We start from the raw sequence: 20,079 nt of genomic DNA on the forward strand, positions 1-20,079 counted from the left end.
GGCATTTAATCTGTTTACATGGGTTTTATTCTGGTCTCGACACCATGGGCAACGTGGTTGAATCTAGGCAAGGTTAAGCCTGCGGTTCTGGAATCCTTGGGGGGGGGTGTGTATGTGCGCGTGCACATGCATGCGTGTGCGGACCGCCTTACATGGATATGAGTATTACGTCATGCACACCTCCACACTTCCATACCTCTAGGGGTGCTATTCACGTATTTTTCATGTGAGTGATTCCCTTAGATTTGGGCTGAACTGTAGCCTGGAGAACATAAACTCCACCTCATCAGGATATAGACCTTCAACTGCAGGATCTGTGGATAACTTGGGGGCGTGCACTTGGGGGCCCAGAGAAGCCATCTTGCACGTACTCTTTACACACACCCTTTAAGCCAAGTTGGTGAGATTAAGAGGCCTTGGGCACCTGCCCATTGAAAACATGATCTCTTGCAGTGGGGGAAGGTCTGGTTTTCCCTGCTGTGTCTCCCAAGAAGTCTGAATGGGCTTTCTAAACATAATGGGCCAGTAGAAAGAAAACATCCTTTTCACCTTCGCCCGCGTTGCCCCCTACTGTTGAGAGCAGGGGCTGAGTGTTAGCGGTGAATTTCATGATTTAACAGCTGGTCTACCTGTGCCCATCACAGTCAGGAAGATGGGTCTCCTGCTGGGCGCCTGGGTGGCTCAGTTGGTTAAGCGACTGCCTTCGGCTCAGGTCATGATCCTGGAGTCCCGGGATCGAGTCCCACATCGGGCTCCCTGCTCAGCGGGGAGTTTGCTTCTCCCTCTGACCCTCCCCCTCTCATGCTCTCTCTCTTTCTCATTCTCTCTCTCAAATAAATAAATAAAATCTTAAAAAAAAAAAAAAAAGAAAGAAAACACCAAAAAAAAAAAAAAAAAAAAAAAAAGATGGGTCTCCTGCTTATTAGACAGAGGCCATCAGCACTAGGCTTTTCTTCTTGGATGGTTTCTGGAGCCCCTGACTACATTTGGAAGCCAGGTAGGCATTGGGTCTTTCTCACAGGACAGAGCTGAAGTGGGATGTGTCACAGTTGCGCTCTTTGACCCAGAGCTATCAGAGATCGAAGGTCTCGAAAAAGTTACCCTCTTGAGCAGTGACCCCCCCAAACTCAGAGCCAGCCCAAGGAGTGTTTACGGCTGCTCTTAGAAGTGATTTTCCTCAATTCAGTGTCACAAGGCCTTATGGCCAAAAGACTTCTTCACAAACTAATAAACTTCCTTTCATTGAGCGAAATGACAGGGATGCCTTATAAGCAATTTTTGGTGGCAGGACATTTTTAGCAGCCCAAGGTGAAGCTGCCAGTTCCTCGGAGAGTGAGACAATATAATTCAATTTGGATATAATATAATTAATTAATTGGGGAGCAAATTGCATTAAAGAGATAGCTCTTGGCTGTCACAGCACTCTATCAGAAAACTAGCCCCACGGAGGGGGTTCTAATGTTATTCCAGTTTTTATTATCAACATCAACAATAGCAGCTACAGCTAATATTTTTATACACATTTATGTTTCAGGCACTGTATTGAATACTTGGCCTATGGGAGCTTGTGTAAGCCTCACAGCCAGGCTGTGCCTCACACACTGGCTAAATTGCTCCAAGTCCATAAGGGCTGGGTTGCAGGTTTCAGACCCTCAAAGACCCTGCAGGTCACCTGGTCACATTCAGAGTTCCTTTTCAGTCTGCTGTCTGCAGCTAACACCCTCCCTTACACATGCCCTTCAAATATCAATGCTTCAGAAACTGTTGAGTACGTCCAGTGGGTATTTTTTCTCAACGTGTGACCATCCCATTTTGGCTCCTTGCGCGAAGAACCAGGAAGGTTAACTGTGGTTCAAAGTCAAGAGCACACACATCGTCGCTAATTTGCCGGTGTATGAGGGGGCTTGAGGGACTGTCAAGATAGGGGACAGGGGTGGGGTGGGGGAGAACCCAAGCTGCCAGGCCTTTTGAATTCTTTGGTCTAACGTGTGTTTCAATGTTGCTTTTGTCTTCAAACTGAGGGCGTCTCTCAGATCCCTTTCTTATTTTCTGCTTTCCAGTAAACTTCAAAATAGAATTAAATTGCAAGTTGGAAATGGACCTGTTACTCTTTCTAGCTCTGCAGGGGGAGGCTGGGGCACACTTGGGCAGCTTCATGCTCTTTCTATTCACTTTTAGAAGGTGGTTTCGGAAGAACGTCTTTGTAATTTTCATCTTTTTTTTTTCCCCCTTGACTAAGGCTTTCTCTGGTTTTGATATGTATCATTATGTGCAGATCCTTTGGCCCAGTTTCTAGGACTCAGTTTGGGTCCTCAGTGCTGTCTAAATCTGGCCTCTGAACTCAGAACAAGCCTCAACCTCTGAATGTCCCTTCCCCCCAAAATCTAACATTGCTTATCCTTCTAGAAGCTAAAAACATGTCAACCGAGGATATTGTGGTCCCCTCCAGCGGGTTTTGAATAAACTGGAGGAATGTTTCCAGTGTGAGGCTGGAAATTGGCTACGTGGTGAGGAAATTCCTGGCTGAGCAATTGTGGGCATCCAGGTATGAAACTCAGGACTGAGTGTGAACCCCAAGGAAGTTGAGCTTGCCTCTACAAGAGCAGTGCTGTGCGTCCCAGAGGCTCTGGTTCCAAAGGCTTCGTAGGGCTGTGTAATAAGTTCCTGTGTACCACTGAGCACTCACCAAGGGCACGTCGCTGGGCCCAGTAGGGGCTTTAAAAAAGCACGCTCCCATTCATTCCCTGCAAGGAAATCTGCATGATTTCCATTGTATGGGGCAGGTAACGGAGGCTCTGAGAGGCTGAGTAGGTTGCTCCAGCTGGCATGGCCTGTAGGAGCCGAGTCTGGATTCGAATGCAGACCTGCCTGATTCCCAAGGCCGTGTGCCACACCGGACTCCGTGTGGGCCCTGTTTCAGCTGGAGCCCCGCAGACGGGTGGTGAGCAGGCAAAGGAATGAATGCGTAAGGCCAAGGGGCTCCAGTCAAAAGAGGGACTTTTGAAAGACTCTATGACCCTCGCAGGAACACTCTCTGCTCTATTGTTGATTTTCCTGTTGCATCCCCACACCCAGCCCGGGGCCTAGCATGTCCTAAGCACACCAAATAATGTTTTAATGAACACTGAAAGCCTCCAGAGAAGAAAAGGCCGCTGCTTTTGTTTTCTTTTGAATTATCCATTTAGCTGTTCAGCATCTTTCTCTTTGTCTTAAAGGGCCTTGTGGTCCCTCTTGACCCCTAGCTTCCAAGGGCTGTCAGAGAAGGTTGGAGTGAATGCAGCTTCTCTTCTTCCTCAGGGCCTCCTTCACCCCACGTGTCTCCCCATCTGCTTTCCAGATGAGCAAATGACTCACCAGCTCCCCGCAGCATTCTCAAACCTGCTTTCTGTCTTCTCCGCTCTCTTTCCTAATCTCCTGGGCAGAACTCTTGGCTGCAAGTGATGGAAAGCAACTCCGTCTAGCTCAGGCTCCCAGAAGCCTAGGAGAGACCTCACTGGTGCACCAAGAGGGGATGTGGTGTGCTCCAGGTCACACAGCTATTATGTGGGGGAGGGCTGGGGAGAGCGTGACAATTTCGAGAACAGGCGGCATGAGGGTGGAGCCTGTGGTATTCATCACTGAGTGTGCCTGAAATAGCCACACCGGCACGTAGTAGGTGCTCAGTAAATTTTTGTCGAGTGGATGAATACGTGAATCGGTGAGACCTTCGTCTTCCCCTCTGCTAGCTCACCCTCACTGTACCTCAGGGGCCACCTCAGGTGACGGAGAGCCTGCCTGCCTTGGTCTCAGCCTGGGCAGCTCCGCACGCACCAAGGACCCACCGCGTACAGACGTTCCCCAGCTCTTGCATCGGGCCATCTTGGCTGACCACGGCAAGCTGTGGCCCCCGAGGAAGATGCCAGAAGCGGGGTTCCCTGCCAAGCCTTCTGCACTGCCATCCCCGTGAATTCTGACTCCCCGGGGCTCCCAGCGGGCGAGAACAAGGGCCAGCTGTCGCGGAGGCCCCCCGCCCCGTCTTGGGGTGGGGTGTGTGGTGAATGGCAAGTCAGCCGTTCGGGCCTCGTGGCTTGGCCTCTGCGAGCAGGGATGTTTCATAAAAGTCACTTTTCAAGGCCCTTTCCCTCCACCGGGCCTTGGCAGCCACACCAGCTCTCTAGAACTGAGCGGGCCTTGTGTCTGTTGGGAAGAAAGACGTGAAAATGAGTTCTGGAACGGACTCGGGGCTGCGGTCCCAGGAGAAACAGGGCACCGTGTTGTGCCGCTGCTTGGGGCAGAGCCGACAAGCGGCGCATTCATTCCCAGGCTGGAGTTGCCTCCCTTGGTGGCATCAGCCCCCCGCTCCGCACGGCCGCGGCGAGGCTCAGCGGCAGTGTCCCCTGCGGAGAGAGGTGGCTCGGGGGAGCGGGGCCGTTTGGTTAGCCAAGGGAACCCTAAATATGGATTTTTCTCATCTGAGTTACCCCTCCAGAAAGCTCCGTGCTTGTACTTGCTTTGTATTCTGTGCGCCTGGTGCTCCCTGGAGGTGTGTGGAGCGCTGGGGCCCTTGTATGGAGATGGGGCTGCATATAGTCACTGTGGCAGCCCCCCAGGTACATACTTGTGCCACATTTGTCCACGTGTGTAGGCCCATCTCTTGTGTGTGTGGACACAACTCTGCATGTGGTTTGTGTGTACACTGCTGGGTGCATGCATGCGTGTGTTCCCGAGTGAGACAGGCTGCCTGGATTAAAGTCAGGACCATGTGACCTTGACAGAGCAAGTAAGCCTCGGTTTTCTCACCTATATAATGGGGCTGATAACTGTCCCCACTTCACAGGCTAATTAGGAAGGGTACATGAGGCGACTCCTGGCCCCAAGTAAGTGGTAGATAGATGTGCACACGTGCGTGCGTGTGTGTGTGTGTGTGCATGAGCTTCCGTGGGCCTTACTTCATGCTGTCAGTTTTGACCGGAATTGTGTCAGCTTCTTCTTTTGCATTCTGAGCAAAAGACCCAGCGCTTTGAGATCTGAGGTGGAAAGTGACAGCACCAGAGACTCTTTGGGTCTCACTGGGGCTGCTCAGCCTATTCTGTCCCACCTGGGCAGGGGAGGGGCATCCGTCCCTCTCCATGCCCTGTATCCCCCTATGCTCACACATGCTTGCCACCCTCCACTTGAGCTCCCCTACACACACACACACATACACACACGCACACACATGCCGTCTCCCTGACGCCACTGCAGTTTCCCAAGAGGGCCTTAAAAAATTCTCCAGCCTGAACTGCAGCCTCTCTTTGTCCTTAATCCACACAGTGGACGCTCTTTACCCAGCCCCTGGCGAGCCCAACGTCTTAGGCTGGGCTTGAGCTCTGGGAGACCACGTCTCAATAGACACAGAGACAAGGGTGAGAAGTTTCTGGGTGGGCATCTGGGAATGTGGTGATGGCAGAGTGGTGAGAGAAGGCGCCCCAGGGATGAGGCTGAGGTCCAGATCCTTGCTCCGCCACTGACCACGTGACCTTGGGCATGTCCTTTGCTCTTGCTGAGTGTTAGGTTTCTCATCTCGCAGATGGCCGAAGCTGCATCTGAGGTTGAATATGAGGATTAAAGGGGATTATTCCCATAAAACCCTCCTAACAACCCCCAGCACTCAGTGTTAGCTGTTGTTGGCCTGTGGTCAGTTACTGGTCCATCTTTGCTTATCATATTCGTAAGCGAGGCCCTTCCTCTTGGAGCTGTGCTGGTGGCCCTTCTGCACCAGTCTTGCACACAGCAGGCCCTCACTAAGTGTGTTGTGATGTATTCCATGACTCATTCATTAAAATATAAGATAGAGTGGAAAAGACTCCCAAGTATATAGAATAAGACAAGCCCAATGCCGGAAGAGCTTAGCAATGGAGAATCTCCCCTTCCACGGAGGGCTTTGCCATCCCAGGGAAGACTGTTGCTTTACAAGGAATTGCATTCACAAGTTTGACTGTCACTTTTTTGTGCAGTTCCTTTTGTATTTCCCTGTGTTCACCATCTTTTGAAAACTTCAGCCATGACCCAGCTTTCCAACCCAAGACTATTTTCGCACCTTCATTGTCTCTTCCAGCTTAGTCTACTTCCATTGTTTCTCACTGTGTTTGTCATATCCACTTAATACCATTTTGTAAACATCATTAACGCATTTTGAGGTCTCTGTAGTAATCTCTTGAATTAGTGCATAATTTTCCATTGAGTTGATGTTTTTCAGTGAATGCTACGGTTCCCGTAGTGTCAAATGTTTAGATACTTGTGTTGGTATTCTAAATAAATAATGTTGTAAATATCTTTGAATTTACGGCTTTTTTCCCCCTGATTACTTCCGTACTAAATTGTCAGGCATGACAAAACCAGCTGACAAACATTCCACCAGTGCCGGGTGCCCCTAAATGGTGTGGGGGTTCATGTGATAGTTAACAGCCGTAGCCGCTGACCCTTCGCTGAACAGTTAAGCCAGGCATTCTCCCGAGTGCTTAGCGTGGGTTCTTACATTTTATCCCCTCTGCTCCTGGAGATGGAGATGTTATTATTCCCATTTTACAGATGCAGAAACTGAGGCAAAAGAGAAGTTAAATGACCCGCCCAGGAACATAGACAGGGATGTTAAAGGAAGTCACCCATTCCCTCGGTCATAGAACGTTACACGTAATTACATCACCAAGCTCAAAGTTGTCCTGGCCAGTTCTTGGGGAAAATCATAACTATTCCCACCACGTAAGCTTAGAAATGCTAAATATGGACCCATAAGTATATCTCCGTATATAAATTTAGGCAGTAATTGAACTTGCAGGAAGTCCCTTCTGACTTTTCATGAAAGCTGCCCCCGCCCTGCGCTGTACCACTCCCGGCAACCACCAGGCCAAGGGGGGGGGGGTGGTTTGAGCAGCTGATCCGAAGCCCTCTCCCCTTGCTTCCTTGTGCCTCTTCCTCTGCGACATTCCCCCACTCCCAAGGGCCAGGTGTCCCCATGCACGGTCTCCCTTCCAGTGTTCCCAGCCATGCTCCAAAAGAGCTCATCCACGCTGAGGTTGAGTCAAATCTGGAATTCATTCCAGAGAGAGTTGCACTTGGTCAAGGACTGATGTCCTAGAATTGGCTCTGAAGAATATATTGTAAGAGAGGGAGAGAGAGAGAGATTGACTGACTAAGAGGGAGGACTGGATTATGGCATCCCCCTGCTCGAAACCTTGCAGTGGCTTCTTGCTGCATTTAGAAGAAAATCCCATCTCCTGACCTTGCACCTTCTGACTCTCGCCACTGTTCAACATCACGGCCATCTACTCGTTCCCCGCCCTCTCCCCAGTCAAGTCGCTCTCTGTTCTGCATTCCCAAGCTCTGTCCCTCTTGGCACTGGGTGGCTGGTGGCAGTGCACGAGACCTCTTCCTTCTGCCAGGGTCGGGTTGGCCTCCTCCTTCGTGTCTCAGATCTAGTACCACTGGCTGTCCTTCGTCTCTTAACTCCACACCTTGTTTCTTTCACATGTAGCTCTTACTACAAGCTGGCTGTATAGATAGGGTGCCTGCTTGCTTGCTTGATTGCGTGTCGCCCCTACTAGACTGTAACTCGAGGGCAGAAGGCAGCGTATCTGTGTCATTCGCCGAGGCACCTTGCACCTAACGCGGCGCCGGGATGGTCCATGCTCAACGTCACCCCAGCTCCTGTCCTTCCCACCAATGTGGTCGTAGACTGGGAAGGCCGTGGGAGCCGGGGGAGCCGGGGGCATTTGAGGCTGTGGTCTCCTTGTTGCAGAAGGACTCTGTATCCCAGCGAGGACCAGTTAACTCTATGGCAGCCATTGGGAAAACTTACTGGCTGGGTCCTTGGTGCTTGTATTTAAAGCACAGTGGTTCTGTTTTTTCCTTCTCAGAGAAATATTTGCTTTATCTCTGACAGTGTGTATTTTATTGGAGCTGAGCAGGAGGATGTTGTTGACCTGAGATGTGAGCACATAGTTTCCAAAGAGACTCTATCAATGGCTTAAAATTTAAAAAGGCTCAATGGGGGTGCGGGGGGGGGGGGGCGCAGTGGGAAAGGAGGGGGGTGGCCACGGAAAGTGCTGCTATTTTGCTATGGGGACAACACTGTGTTTCTTTCAGAGGTAGGTTAAGGGGATGAAAATCTGAATTGGCATATCTATAAACAAGTTATTACTTCAGCTGGGAGATAATTTGTTGAGAAAATGCCATTATTTTCCCAATCTAGGTCCCTCGGAGTGTGTGGCCAGGGTGTGATGCTGGCTGATGCTCTTGCATGTAGATGCCGAGAAGTCACCAAGCCTGTTTGTTCTCAAATAAATTGAGTTTTCTGTTTTGCACGGTGTAATGAAAAGGGAGACGGGCTTCCCCTCCTGCTTTCAGGGCTGGGTGCCTACAGCTGCTCACGCCCCTCCCTCAAATCCTGGGAGCAGCATCAGAACCTCCTGCGGGACTCTCGTTAGAAAGTCAGGGGTGGGGAACCCAGGTCTTTAGTCCTCGTAGGGAGGAGACTCAGAAAGGGTTTGGAGACTCTCAGCTCCTGGCTCCATGCTTTCTCGAAGAGATTGTCTGTTATGGGCTGATTGTGTCCCCAAGAATGCATATGTCGAAGTCCTAATCCTCATACCTTGGAATGTGACCTTATTGAGAAAGAGGGTCATTGCCGGTGTCATTAGCACAGGTGAGGTCATGTTGGGGGTCAGGCAGGCTTCTAATCCAGTATGACCGGTGTCCTTATAAAAAGGGGAAATTTGGACACAGGCACCCACCCGTATTGGGTGGGTGCCACGTGAAGATGAAGGCAGATATTGGGGTGATGCTTTTTACAAACCAAGGAATGCCAAAGACGGCCAGGAAACCACCAGATGCTAGGAGAGTGGCGTGGGACAGACTTTCCGTGCCAGCCTCAGAAGGGACCAATTCCTGCCAACACCTGGATCTCAGACTTGTAGCTTCCAGAGACAGTAAATGTCCAGGGTGTAAGCCACACTGTGGAACTTTGTTATATGAGAAATGAATACATCATCGAAGAGCCTCCCTTGACCCACCATGCACTGCCTACCCTGAATAAAGACCCACTCCTATCCCCTCAAATCTATGTGTCCACCCCCTTGCCCTGAGTGGGCCCTTAGGTCATCCTGTGGCTGGTCTTTGCTCTTGCCAGAAACACAATCTGCCTTGTGTTGTCCTAGTACAGGGAGCAACCTCCCCGTGAGATTGCCAACCTCAGAAAGGGAACCGGGTCTCTCTCTCTGACCTGTCTCCAGCAGATGCTCGATCACTTTTTGTTTGGTTCATTAGATTGGTCAATTCTGACCTCTGAGACCTGTCCACTTCTTGTCCTTATTTTTCTAGAGTTTTTACCTCTTGCCTCATGAGTCCTTTGGTGAACGTCTGCTCTTTAATCTTTATGCATCCTATGCGGATCCAAGATCTCTTATATTCTGTAATAAAGCCTTGGGTATGTGAAAGAGCTCAGCCAACTGTAAAGTGCTCTAGAAAAATCGTAGTGATGGCTGATTCTTTTGTTTGAGTGCCTGAAGACGGCAGGGATCTAGAGACAGAGGCCCTGGGTCCTGTCCAACATTATCAGTTCCCAGCTGGGCATCCTTATGGAAGTCACTTAACCTCTCTGAACTTCGGTTTTCCCATCTGTAAGGTGGCAGTGATTGGCTCGTCTGGGTACCGGAGGATCTGTGAGAGAGGCCTTCGCCAGCCATAGAGCAGAGGCCACAGACGTGGGATCCATATAAAACAGGAGAAGGATGTGGGTATGGTGGGGATCACAGTGAGCTAGAGAATAGGCACCCCATCCAAAGAGGGTTTGGCCGGAGGGTGGGTCCACGGGGTTCTAGACACTCAGAATTTTTAATGGAAGCCTCAAAGGCAGATTATTATGGGAGGTCTTCCAGTGTTGTCTCTGGTCTTTTTAAGCACCACAGGGGCCATACAAAACAGGTTTATGGGCTGTTTCTGGCCCCATGAGCCACCATTTGGTGGCTTCTGCTATAGAATTTAATATAAGGTAGGGGTTGGTGGCCTCCTTTCTGTTACCCAAACCTGCTGGTCTAAGGATGCTCTTCCAGAACACTGTGAAAAGCAAGAATTAATACTGGCCAAGGAAAAGTTAAGTTGTCACCTTCTCCAGGAAGCCTTCCCTGATCTCATCCCCACCCATTTGGATTAGATCAGAGGTTGGCAAACCTCTTCTTAAAGGACCAGATAGTAAATGTTTTAGACATCGAGGGCCATTCAGTCTCCTTGGCAACTACTCACCCATGTTTCTGCTATGCTAAAGCAGCTAGAGATAATATGTAAGTGATGGGTGTGGCTGAGTTCCAATAAAATTTTATTTACAAAATCAAGCCACCAGTCTGGATTTGACTATTGTAGTTTACTGATCTCCTGAGTTAGTCGCCTCTTTTATATGCCATCCTAACATCCAGAACTTAGTCCCTTACAAGTAGTCTACTAGTACAACTAAGAATGAAAACATTAATTGAGCACTTACTGTATGCCAGGAGCTATCCTGAACCCTTCATTTGTAGTTACTCAGTTCTCACAGCAAGTTTATATGGAAGGCCCTGCTGCTGTCCCCATTTTACAGTAAGGGGATCGAGTCTCTGAGAGGTTGAGCAACTTGACCTTAGGCAAGCTCAGACTGCCAGAAAGTAAACTCTGCTTCTCTAACTCACCAGCAGAGTTGGTGTGTCTTTGGTGCCCCAGCACAGGCACCAGCTTGAAGGAGGTGCTCAGGAATCACTGAGTGAGTGACAAGGCACTTTCAGGCTTTGCAGACCTGTCCAGGAGTGGGATAAAAATACCGATTTGCAGCCATTTCTGAATAGACTGGGACAGTCCATCTGCTGCGGGGACCTACCACCAGACTGTTCCTCTTTCTCTTGCACCAAGAATCTGGCAGCCGACCCCTGGGGGGTGGACGCTCTAGTTGGGGCTTGCCTGGGGCCACTTTGAACATATGGTCCTCTTAGTGGCCCTAAAATCTGACAGACCCCTGCCAATATCGGTCTCTCCACGCCAGCGTCGGGTGAACCATCACAGCCTCCCACTGCCAAGGGAGCCGAGTCTCCCATCCAACCAGCAAACAGATGAGAATGACATCGAGGACACACTGGGTCTGGGGCCCTCCCAGAAGGGCCTCCGAAGGATTCCACGTCAGTATGGGAAATCGATTCCGAGATTTCACTATATTTAAAGGAGTCTCCGAGGGGAGTCCTTTGTCCTATGAATGATCTGGTTAGTTCCCTGCTTTAGAAGCTTGGCATCCGTTTACCTGGGGTGCCTGTGTCCTTCTGTACTTCTTGACGTGTCATAATGAGTAATAATGATGACAGGGATTATACTGGGACCTTGCTGTGTGCCTGGTGCTTTCTGTACACGGTCTCATTTGACCCTTCTGGCTCCTCTGTGGGTTAGGTGCTGACCTTTTGCCTATGTGTAAACTGAGGCACAAAGACGCACAGCTAGTGCATGGCACTGATAGGACTTGAACTGAGACAGCCCAGCTCTGGGGCTGGCGCTCTTCACTGTCCCGCATGCTGCTCCCTCTGTGCCTGGCCTCACATGCTTCCAGAAATGGTGTCCTCCTTGTGCTGACACGGAGGCTCTGGAGCATTGCACACTCTGGCCAAGGTCACGCCAGAGGTCAGTGAGGATGGAGTTACTGACTCTTTCCTCCAGAGCGGTTCTCCCAGACACTCTGCCTCCCCACTGGAATGATTTTTACCCCTGGCGTGCTTGGTGGCGTGGGCCACACCGGTGGCCCCCAGCATTGTGGCCGCCAGCCACCGTGGCTATTGGAGCCCTTGAAATACGGCCCAGGATGAGAAATAGAATTCTTAATTCTATTTAATTTTAATTCATTTTAGTTTAAAACCGGATACAGTTATTGGAAAACTTTTAACTTTTGGAACAAGTCAGGCCTGAGAATTTATTTTTTCATTTGGTATTTTTATGAACTCTAAATACAGAACGCATATTTCTGGTGAAGACTCAGCGTCTAAATTGAGATGTGCTGTACTGTAAAGGACACACCACGCCCTCCAAATTCACCTGTTCCCTTAATGTGCCTCTGCCATGCCTTCTTCCTACGGTCATTCGTTCATTCAACACGTATTTCTTGAGCACCAGCTATGGGAAGATACTGGTGTGCATGCTGAGTACAAGATACAGTGATCAAAGAGACAAAAAAAAAAAAAAAGGAAAATATTGTACATGAAATTAAAGCAGGATATGTGACGGAGAGGAGGGTGGTCGCCAGAGGGGCTTATGAGGAGGGGACATTTGACCAGAGACCGGAAGGACCAGAGAAGCCATGTGAAAACCTGGAGAAAAAGCATTCCAGGCAGAGGGAAGAGGCTTTGAGGCATCAGAGAGAATGGAATGTTCTAGAAACAGAAGGCTTTTAGTCCTAGAGGAAGAGGCAAAGGGGCGAGTAAGATGAGCTCGAGAAACAGGCAGGAGTAAGATCCAGGAGGGTGTTTCCCAACCAGAGTGAGAGGTTTAGATTTTGTTCCTAGTGACATGGGAGTGTTTATGATTTGCTATTTTGTGTGTTATGTGGGTGATGATTTATTTATTTATTATTTTTTCAAGCAGGCTCCACACTGGGTGTGGAACCCAGCGTGGGGCTTGAACTCATGACCCTGAGCTTGAGACTTGAACTGAGATCAAGAGCCAGATGCTTAACCAACTGAGCCACCCAGGAGCCCCTGGGTTATGATTTTTTAAAGGTCTCCCCGGCTGTTGGGTGGACACGGGAGGGAGCACGAGGAGTGCAGGGACTTGGACTAGCACGGCGGGGGTCCGGATCGGAAGTGGTCGGTGCTGGACACATTTTTGGTGGCAGGTTCTATTGGACCTGGTGGTGAATTGGAGGTGGGTCAGCTGCGGGCCACGAAGAGAGGAATCCAGAGTGACTCCTGAATTTTTGGCTTAAGCTGTAGGGCGGGTGGTTCTCCAGTTGACTTAGGTACCTCAACATTTCTTCCAGGCCGGCAGTATTGTTTTAATTTCCTTCCTCCTGTGTCTGCGAGCGCCTTTTGGCAGCTGACAAATGTATATATAGCCACGGCCTCATTGGAGACGTCTGTTTTGAGCGGGGAAAGCGGAACTTGTTCTTTCATTCTGGTTCAGGGCCCTATTTTCCTTGTAAATCGCTCCCCCCCCTCCCCCCACCCCAGTCTGTTCCTGCTGATGGAAGTGACGTTTGGATTAAGAATAGATCTCTTAAACCTAGCGCCCAACTTCCCTGGCGTTTTTCCCTCTGCAGGGAGATGCTAAAGATGCTGGAGAAGTGGGGGGTGAAGTGATTATTTAATTGTGTGCAAATGAGATGTGGGGAAGACAGCAGACAAAGGGCACGGCCGGATTCTGTAAGAGCAACACCTGACATGATTCCATTTCCTGACTTTAGGCTCCAAATGAATTTCTACTTGACTAAAAATACCTCAAGAGCTAGGTGGCAGCTTAAAAAGCTGCCGGTAAATTTAAAACAGGCTTGCACGCCACTGATAATAGCGAGGATAAAACGTTAGTAGAGAATTTTCCGCCACACATTTTCTTTAACTCCTGGTTCTCCATCCTGTCCCTGTCCGCTTTGATTCTTGGGGACAATTGGGATGGTGGGGCGTATATTTAGCTTCCTTTTTTTCTTTTAACTTGTCAATCAATGGCCAGGGGCCAGGTTGAATGTACTTGAGGTTTAAGATCTAAGGCTTGAGAGAAAGATGACGTGACAATGTCCTGGGGCTGCATAGAGAGCAAGTTTATTGCGAATCAGTAGCATCATGGGTCTAACTGGCCAAATAAAAATGCACTCCCAGGCTACATATTTACCTGCAACACAGTTCCAGAATGTTCTTTACCTTCCAACTCTAACAGACAGTCTTCTAGATTATCCTGGAAGTAAACAGTCATTAATGAAAACTAAAAACAGCTAGTGTTGAGTTTGCTTTAAACACTTTCTGTGCATTATCACACTGAGTCCACACAACAACCTTCTTGAATATTGACAGTGTTGAATTTTACCTGAGCCCTGTGCTCCTAGAAAAGAGCCAAGAAAACCCCCACCCTTTTGTGTTCTGGAAAAACGCTTACTACAAAGGACCACCCTTCTCCATGTGACTCAGTTATGATGCACGGCTGCCCCCTTGTTTACCTATGATGAGGCCAGACACACACCCTCCAAATTCCCCTTCTTTGCCTCAGAGATGACTCACTTCGATGCTTGTTCGCGCTGATCAATTAGAACAAAAGGCTGGTTAACCAAACTTTGGTGATGCTTCTCTTCTGTGCTTCCGCCCACCCTCCGGCTGAGCCAGCAGACAGCCCTTCCCGAGGACAGACTGGCTTCAGGGTGAAACATCCTCTCATCTCTTGGGTCCCCTGACCTTTCCATCCCACGTCCCCACAGTTCTTTCTGTCTTGTTTACTCCTCCCTAGAAAAGAAAACTAACATTGGAGATGCTGGCAGATCCCGTGCTGAGAGCGTGCGCCCGAGTGCATGAGCCCTGTCCCTTTAACGCAATAGTCTTGTTCTTCCTTTTGCGAAGGATCCTTTCAGATCATCTCCTTACTGAGTCCAGATTTGTGTGCTTTTTGACCACGCCTGTTACGTTGATGATCTCTGTTTTGCAGAGGAGGAAGTTGGGGCCCAGGGATGTGGTCAGAGGCAGAACGGGGAGCTCTGTTCTCTCTCAACCCAGATTCTTTGCTGATGTAGTTAGCTACTTACCATGGCTCCATTTATGAATCTGGAACTTTCTCTGACCTCCATCTGGTCCTCAATGTGCTTATTCTCTAGTTGGAGATATAAGAGACCGAGTCCTGGTTTGCGTAGTATCCACGTTTTAAAGCTCTGGGAAGAACCTCCTACAAGATCCCGATTTCACGTGCACCTGTGTACCTGTGCTAACAGAACCCTCCAGAGAAGGGAAATCGTGGGCTCGCACCCCAAAAACGAGCAGGTGGGGTGTTGCGCCCCCAGCTTGGATGTCCGGGGAGGTCCTCGGCAGGGCGAATGGGTACCAGGGGAGGATGTGCAGGTGGCCGGGCTCTCCCTGGGGGCTGTGGGGTGTGCTGCATGGGGATGAGCAAGAGGGATGAGGCCAAGAACAGCAGGGTGCCAGTGGTCTTGCCCACCAGTCTCCTAACTGCACCTTCTTGGGGCAATGGGGAGCCAGTGCAGGTCCTCCGGCAGGAGAGTGTCATGATGAAAATGATGATAATAATGATCATGCTGATAATAGCCTGCTCCTCCGTGTTTTTATAGCTCCGCTCCCAAGGTGCCCTTCTCCAGAAAGCTGGGAGTGCTTCACAGATGTTACCTAATTAATCACCAGCACTTCCCTGCCGAGGGAGGTGGGGGGTAGCTAATATCCCCATTTTTCAAGGGAGGAAAATGAGGCAGCCAGAAGCTCTCAGGTAGCCTGGTCAGGCAGCGCCAGCCTCGGGAGAGGGCCTGCGACAGACTTCCTCTCTCTCTTCACCTGCCAGGCCCACGGCCCACCTTTGGGAGCAGAGTTCCCCAGGACAGACTGGTTTGTGCTCGGAGACATTCTGATGAGAGTAGCCTCGGCATTAAGGATGGAGGAGAGGAATCTGGGTACTGGGGTGGGGGGGCTAACGACCGGAGGTTGGTTGAGGTCACACCTGGCTGTGGGCACACCCCGAACCCTTGGTGTCTTCTTTCTCTGCCCTCACAGAAGTCGCAGGGCATTTGGCATCCTTCTCTGTATCCATTGAACTCTCTAGCTGATCTTTTGTGTCCTCCTTGAGGCAAGGATTCTGCCTTTTATAATCTAATCTCCGTGTCCGGTTCCCCTACTTGGGCTTGAATTCTCTGCCATGCACTCGCTCTGGGTGAGCCCTGTCCCCTCTCCCAGCCTCTGACAATTAGATGAGATGATGCATGTCCCATACACAAGCCGGAACGTGACGAGCAGTTACGGCATCTAATAAGTTGCCAGTGTTGTTATAGTAGCGGCTTAAAAATAAACAGGCTGGGGGCGCCTGGGTGGCTCAGTCGTTAAGCGGCTGCCTTCAGCTCAGGTCATGGTCCCAGGGTCCTGGGATCGAGCCCCGCATCGGGCTCCCTGCTCAGCGGGAGGCCTGCTTCTCCCTCTCCCACTCCCCCTGCTTGTGTTCCCTCTCTCGCTATGTATCTATCTGTCAAATAAATAAATAAAATCTTAAAAAATAAAAAATTAAAAAAACAGGCTGGACTGCTCTAAACTCACGGATGGAGGTGCACCTGCTTTAAAGCACTTGACGCATGCCCAAAATATTGGGCAGGAATAGGTTTCTTTGAAATGGGGTCATTTCTCTTGTTGATTCCCATTATAATTTTAAGGAGAACGTACTCAACTTTTTAATTTCTGGCTGGGCCTAATCACACTTTGGCCACAAGTTCCTGGCCCCTCCACCATCAAGCATTTAGCAATCCATAAACAAGGCTTAAGCTGCTATTTAAAGCAACTCTGCTGTTAATCCTTTTGTCAGAGCAAATCCCTTTGGAATGTGAATAACCTCCCCCTGTCCCCCCAGCTCTTCCCTTTTGCTCCCATTGTGTAGACTCCAGTTTTCCAGTTTGATTTCTTGTAAGGTAGGCTTGTTGGAGGAGTGGGGGTCTGGAGCTGGAGGAAGGATGGACTCTTAAGAGTGACTGGTCCGACGTCCTCATTTATAAAGGACGGGAGAATGGGGATCTGGGGAGAGGGGAGCTTTACACATTTAGGTAGTAGCAAAGCAGAGGCGAAGCCTGTGTCCCCAAAAGTGTTTTTTAGCTGTTACATCAATGACCTTTTAAAAAATGGTCATATATGTGTTTTAATATGGCGAGTGATACAGTGTTTTCCCATAAATACACTAATATGAGAATAGTAATCACCTTGAGCTTGCTTGGCCCAACCACAATTCTAAGAAGCACTTGCTATGAATTCACTTTCCATGTTTCAGCTCACTTGCCCCTAACACATGGAGGTTGCACTCATGACTGTTTTACAGGTGGGGAAACCGAGGCACCAAGAGGCGAACTCACTCTTCCAGGGTCACACAGTTAATAAGTGATGGTCAGCTTCAAAGCTCATCGATTACAAACGCCTCTTGACTGCCTAAATATGCTGCCATAAAGTCTGATCTATTTTTTAAAGATTTTATTTATGTGAGAGAGAGAGCACAAGCAGGGCGGAGGGGCCAGGGAGAAGGAGAAGCAGGCTCCCTGCTGAGCAGGGAGCTCCATGCGGAGCTCCATCCCAGGACCCTGGGATCATGACCCAAGCTGAAGTCAAACGCTTAACCCACTGAGCCACCCAGGCGCCCCTAAAATCTGGCATTTTTAATAGACATATTTCAGTAAACAGTGAGAGTTGGCTGGAGACAATACTAAGTTGTATGGGCGCCGGAGACACAGGGCAAGAATCGTGGAACTGTTGTGTACTCATGGGTGGTCTGGAAATGGTACAGGGTACCAAGTGTTATGTCAGGGATGCATTTAGCAGATTTCCAGTCGGGGCCTGGTTGCTGCCCAGCACTGCCTGAGGTGCCATTAACAGACAACTGTTTGGAAACAGACCAGATCAGGGAAGGGCCCTGCCCTTCCGTTCAGCGTGCAATCCAGCGGAAGGGAGTGTGTGAGAACAAATAAATAAGGCACCACAGGGGTTGTGGAAAGTGCTGGGGGAAAGCAGTGCGGTGTGGGCATATGGGTGTGAGTGTGTGTGTTAAAGAGCGGGGGCCTACCTTTACCAGGGTAATCGCTGTCACCTCGCACAAGAGGTGACACATTGGAGGAAACACAGAAGTGACGTGAGCAGCTTCATCTGTGCATCTGGCTGTCTTTCTTTCCCCATCATTCCCTCTTTGCTCCGGGAGCGGATGCAGAGAACTTCCAGGACCAGGCCTTCTGCAGCGCCTGAATCCCTCAAGGCCCCTGCGTGAGCCTGAAACCAGGGACTGCTCCAGGCCTGGTGCGAGGTACAGGATGGCACCACCCGGCCCCCCTCTGTCAGGTGTGGATGGATATGCTGCGCCACGGGTGATTTATTTTTTGTTTTCTATGTGAGAGAGGCGGCAAAGACACAAGTAGCTTATTATTAAACAGATCCATCTGTGTCCTTACCTATAGGTGATGTCAGAGGGGAATCAGGTGGGTTTGGAGTACAGATTTTAACTCAAACTCAGAGCTGCTCCCTGACCCTAGCTGACTGCTTCTGCTAAGTGAAACAGCCGGTGGGTACCTATTTCTGGAAATCCCTTCTCCTAGGCAAAGACGTGGAAAGTTAGATGCCTTCTGAACGGGGCAGGTAACGAACACAGACAGGGGTGGTGGCCACATGGGGACAGAGAGCACTTATATACCCTCAGAAGTGGACAGTTGCTTCTCAGCTCCGGCCAATGGAAGTGGGGACCCCATGTGGCCAGATCTGCTTTTTCAAGGAAGGCCGGACATCCAGAATTTGAACAACACACAGTCTTCCTGAACTTTAGATATTTGGCAACTAGTTGAAAACGTTGAAAATGCATTGCAGGCTAAACCCAAAACATATCTAAGAGCCATATTCAGCTCCTGGGTGACTGGTCGTTGGCCTTCTGTCTGAGGACCCCTGACAACCAGGCTGGCCAGCCGAGAGACCAAATGGGCGTGGAGTCTTCCAGAACTTGGTGGGAAGTAAAGGGGAGGACATGGACCAATCACCTGTCTACCGGAGGTTGGTCGTACAATGCCGCCTCCTTCACTCTGATCTGCTTTTGTTCTAAGAGCTGGCCAGTCCTTGAAGTCCTTGAGCTCCCATGCCTAGGTCATTTGTTTCGTGGCTTGTGAGTGATTGCAGACATTTACTCAGGGCTCTGTCTGAGCCAGGGCCCCATGGCAAGTGCTTTCCATACATTCTTAGCTCAGTTGACCCTCATGATTAACCCCTTCAGGTGGATCCTAATGCTATCCCACCTTAGAGATGGGAACCGCCGAGCTCTGAGAGGTTAACCCCTTTGCTTAGGGTCACACAGCTAGAACCTAGCTGAGTGAAGTCTTCCTGGCCTGTCTCCAGGGCCTGAGAGTTGAAAGATACTCATGACTCTCTTTTTGACCTAAGGCAGTTCTTAATTCACCTCTTAAAATTTAAATGTTCCTTTTGTTTAAGCTGTTCATCTTATCCTTGCCATTCAAAGTCAACATTGGCCGTTTGGGGACCATATGGGAGGCACCCTCATTGGCTCTGGGAGAACAGGGGTGGCTGAGACTCGGGTCCCGCCCATCACCAATCTTAAGGAAGATCAGTGCCAAGACGGAGGTAGTCACGAGGTACTTGTAGTTGGTGATGGTGGTGGTAGCAGGGAGCTAGGAACGCAGGGAGCTAGTCAACTTGTCTTTGAGAGATCAGGAAAGGTCTCGAAGAAAAAAAATCTGAGTTGAGTTGGGAAGGGTAAATAAGAATTCTCCAGGTGGGCCAGGAAGAGAAGGCATTCCTGCCCAAGGGAATGGCCTGAGCAAAAGCAAGAAGCAGCATCTCTGTGTTTGCCTGGAGGGACTGTGGTGTAGAAGGATTGTCCCTCCCCCTGGGATCTGCCTGGGTCTTTCTCCGAACCCCCCCCCCCTTCTCCTTCCACCAGAACAAGTCTCTGCCCCCAGATGGGTGGAAGGAAGCAGATGCATCTCAGCAGGGAGCGAGGCATGCTTTTGTCTTGGGACCCAGGACTGTGTAGTGGTTTGGAACTTGTCCTCTGGAATCAGACCCCCCTGCCGGGTTCAGATCCTGGCTCTGCCCATGGCTGTGACCTTGAGGAGGTCACTTTACCTCTCTGAGCCTCAGTTTCCTGACCTGGGACATAGGCACGAGAGTAACTCCCTTGGGGGTCTCCAGGAGGTAATGCACTAAAGCACCTTGCATAGGTCTTACTGCTCAATCAGTGCGCAGAGTGGGGACTGGTCTCCCCAGGACCTGTGGGTGGGTGTCCACACGGCTCTCAGCACCCTGGTCGGTTCCCAGTGCCTTCAGAGGCCATCGGATTGGTCGGGCACGGAGCGTGGGCCTGCTGAGCGCGTTTGGCCGACTGAGCCACCCAGGCACCCCAAGAACA

At 50.1% G+C, this 20,079-nt stretch overlaps 1 protein-coding gene across 3 annotated transcripts in view; it reads left to right on the forward strand.

The window, feature by feature from the left end:
* The window catches only part of XYLT1 (xylosyltransferase 1), a 296,901-nt gene that overhangs the window by 49,634 nt on the left and 227,188 nt on the right, over positions 1-20,079 (forward strand). Inside the window, exon 1 of one of the 3 annotated variants that reach the window (XM_032392165.1) lies at positions 12,681-14,969. The exons of the other annotated variants lie outside the window; for them this stretch is intronic. Coding sequence (XP_032248056.1) covers positions 14,739-14,969 — 231 coding nt within the window. The 5' untranslated portion in view covers positions 12,681-14,738. Of the gene's footprint in view, positions 1-12,680; positions 14,970-20,079 lie in introns of those variants that run through there. 3 annotated transcript variants of the gene reach the window in all.

Source organism: Phoca vitulina, unplaced genomic scaffold, assembly GCF_004348235.1.
Source record: "Phoca vitulina isolate PV1807 unplaced genomic scaffold, GSC_HSeal_1.0 scaffold66, whole genome shotgun sequence".
Lineage (NCBI taxonomy): Eukaryota > Metazoa > Chordata > Mammalia > Carnivora > Phocidae > Phoca > Phoca vitulina.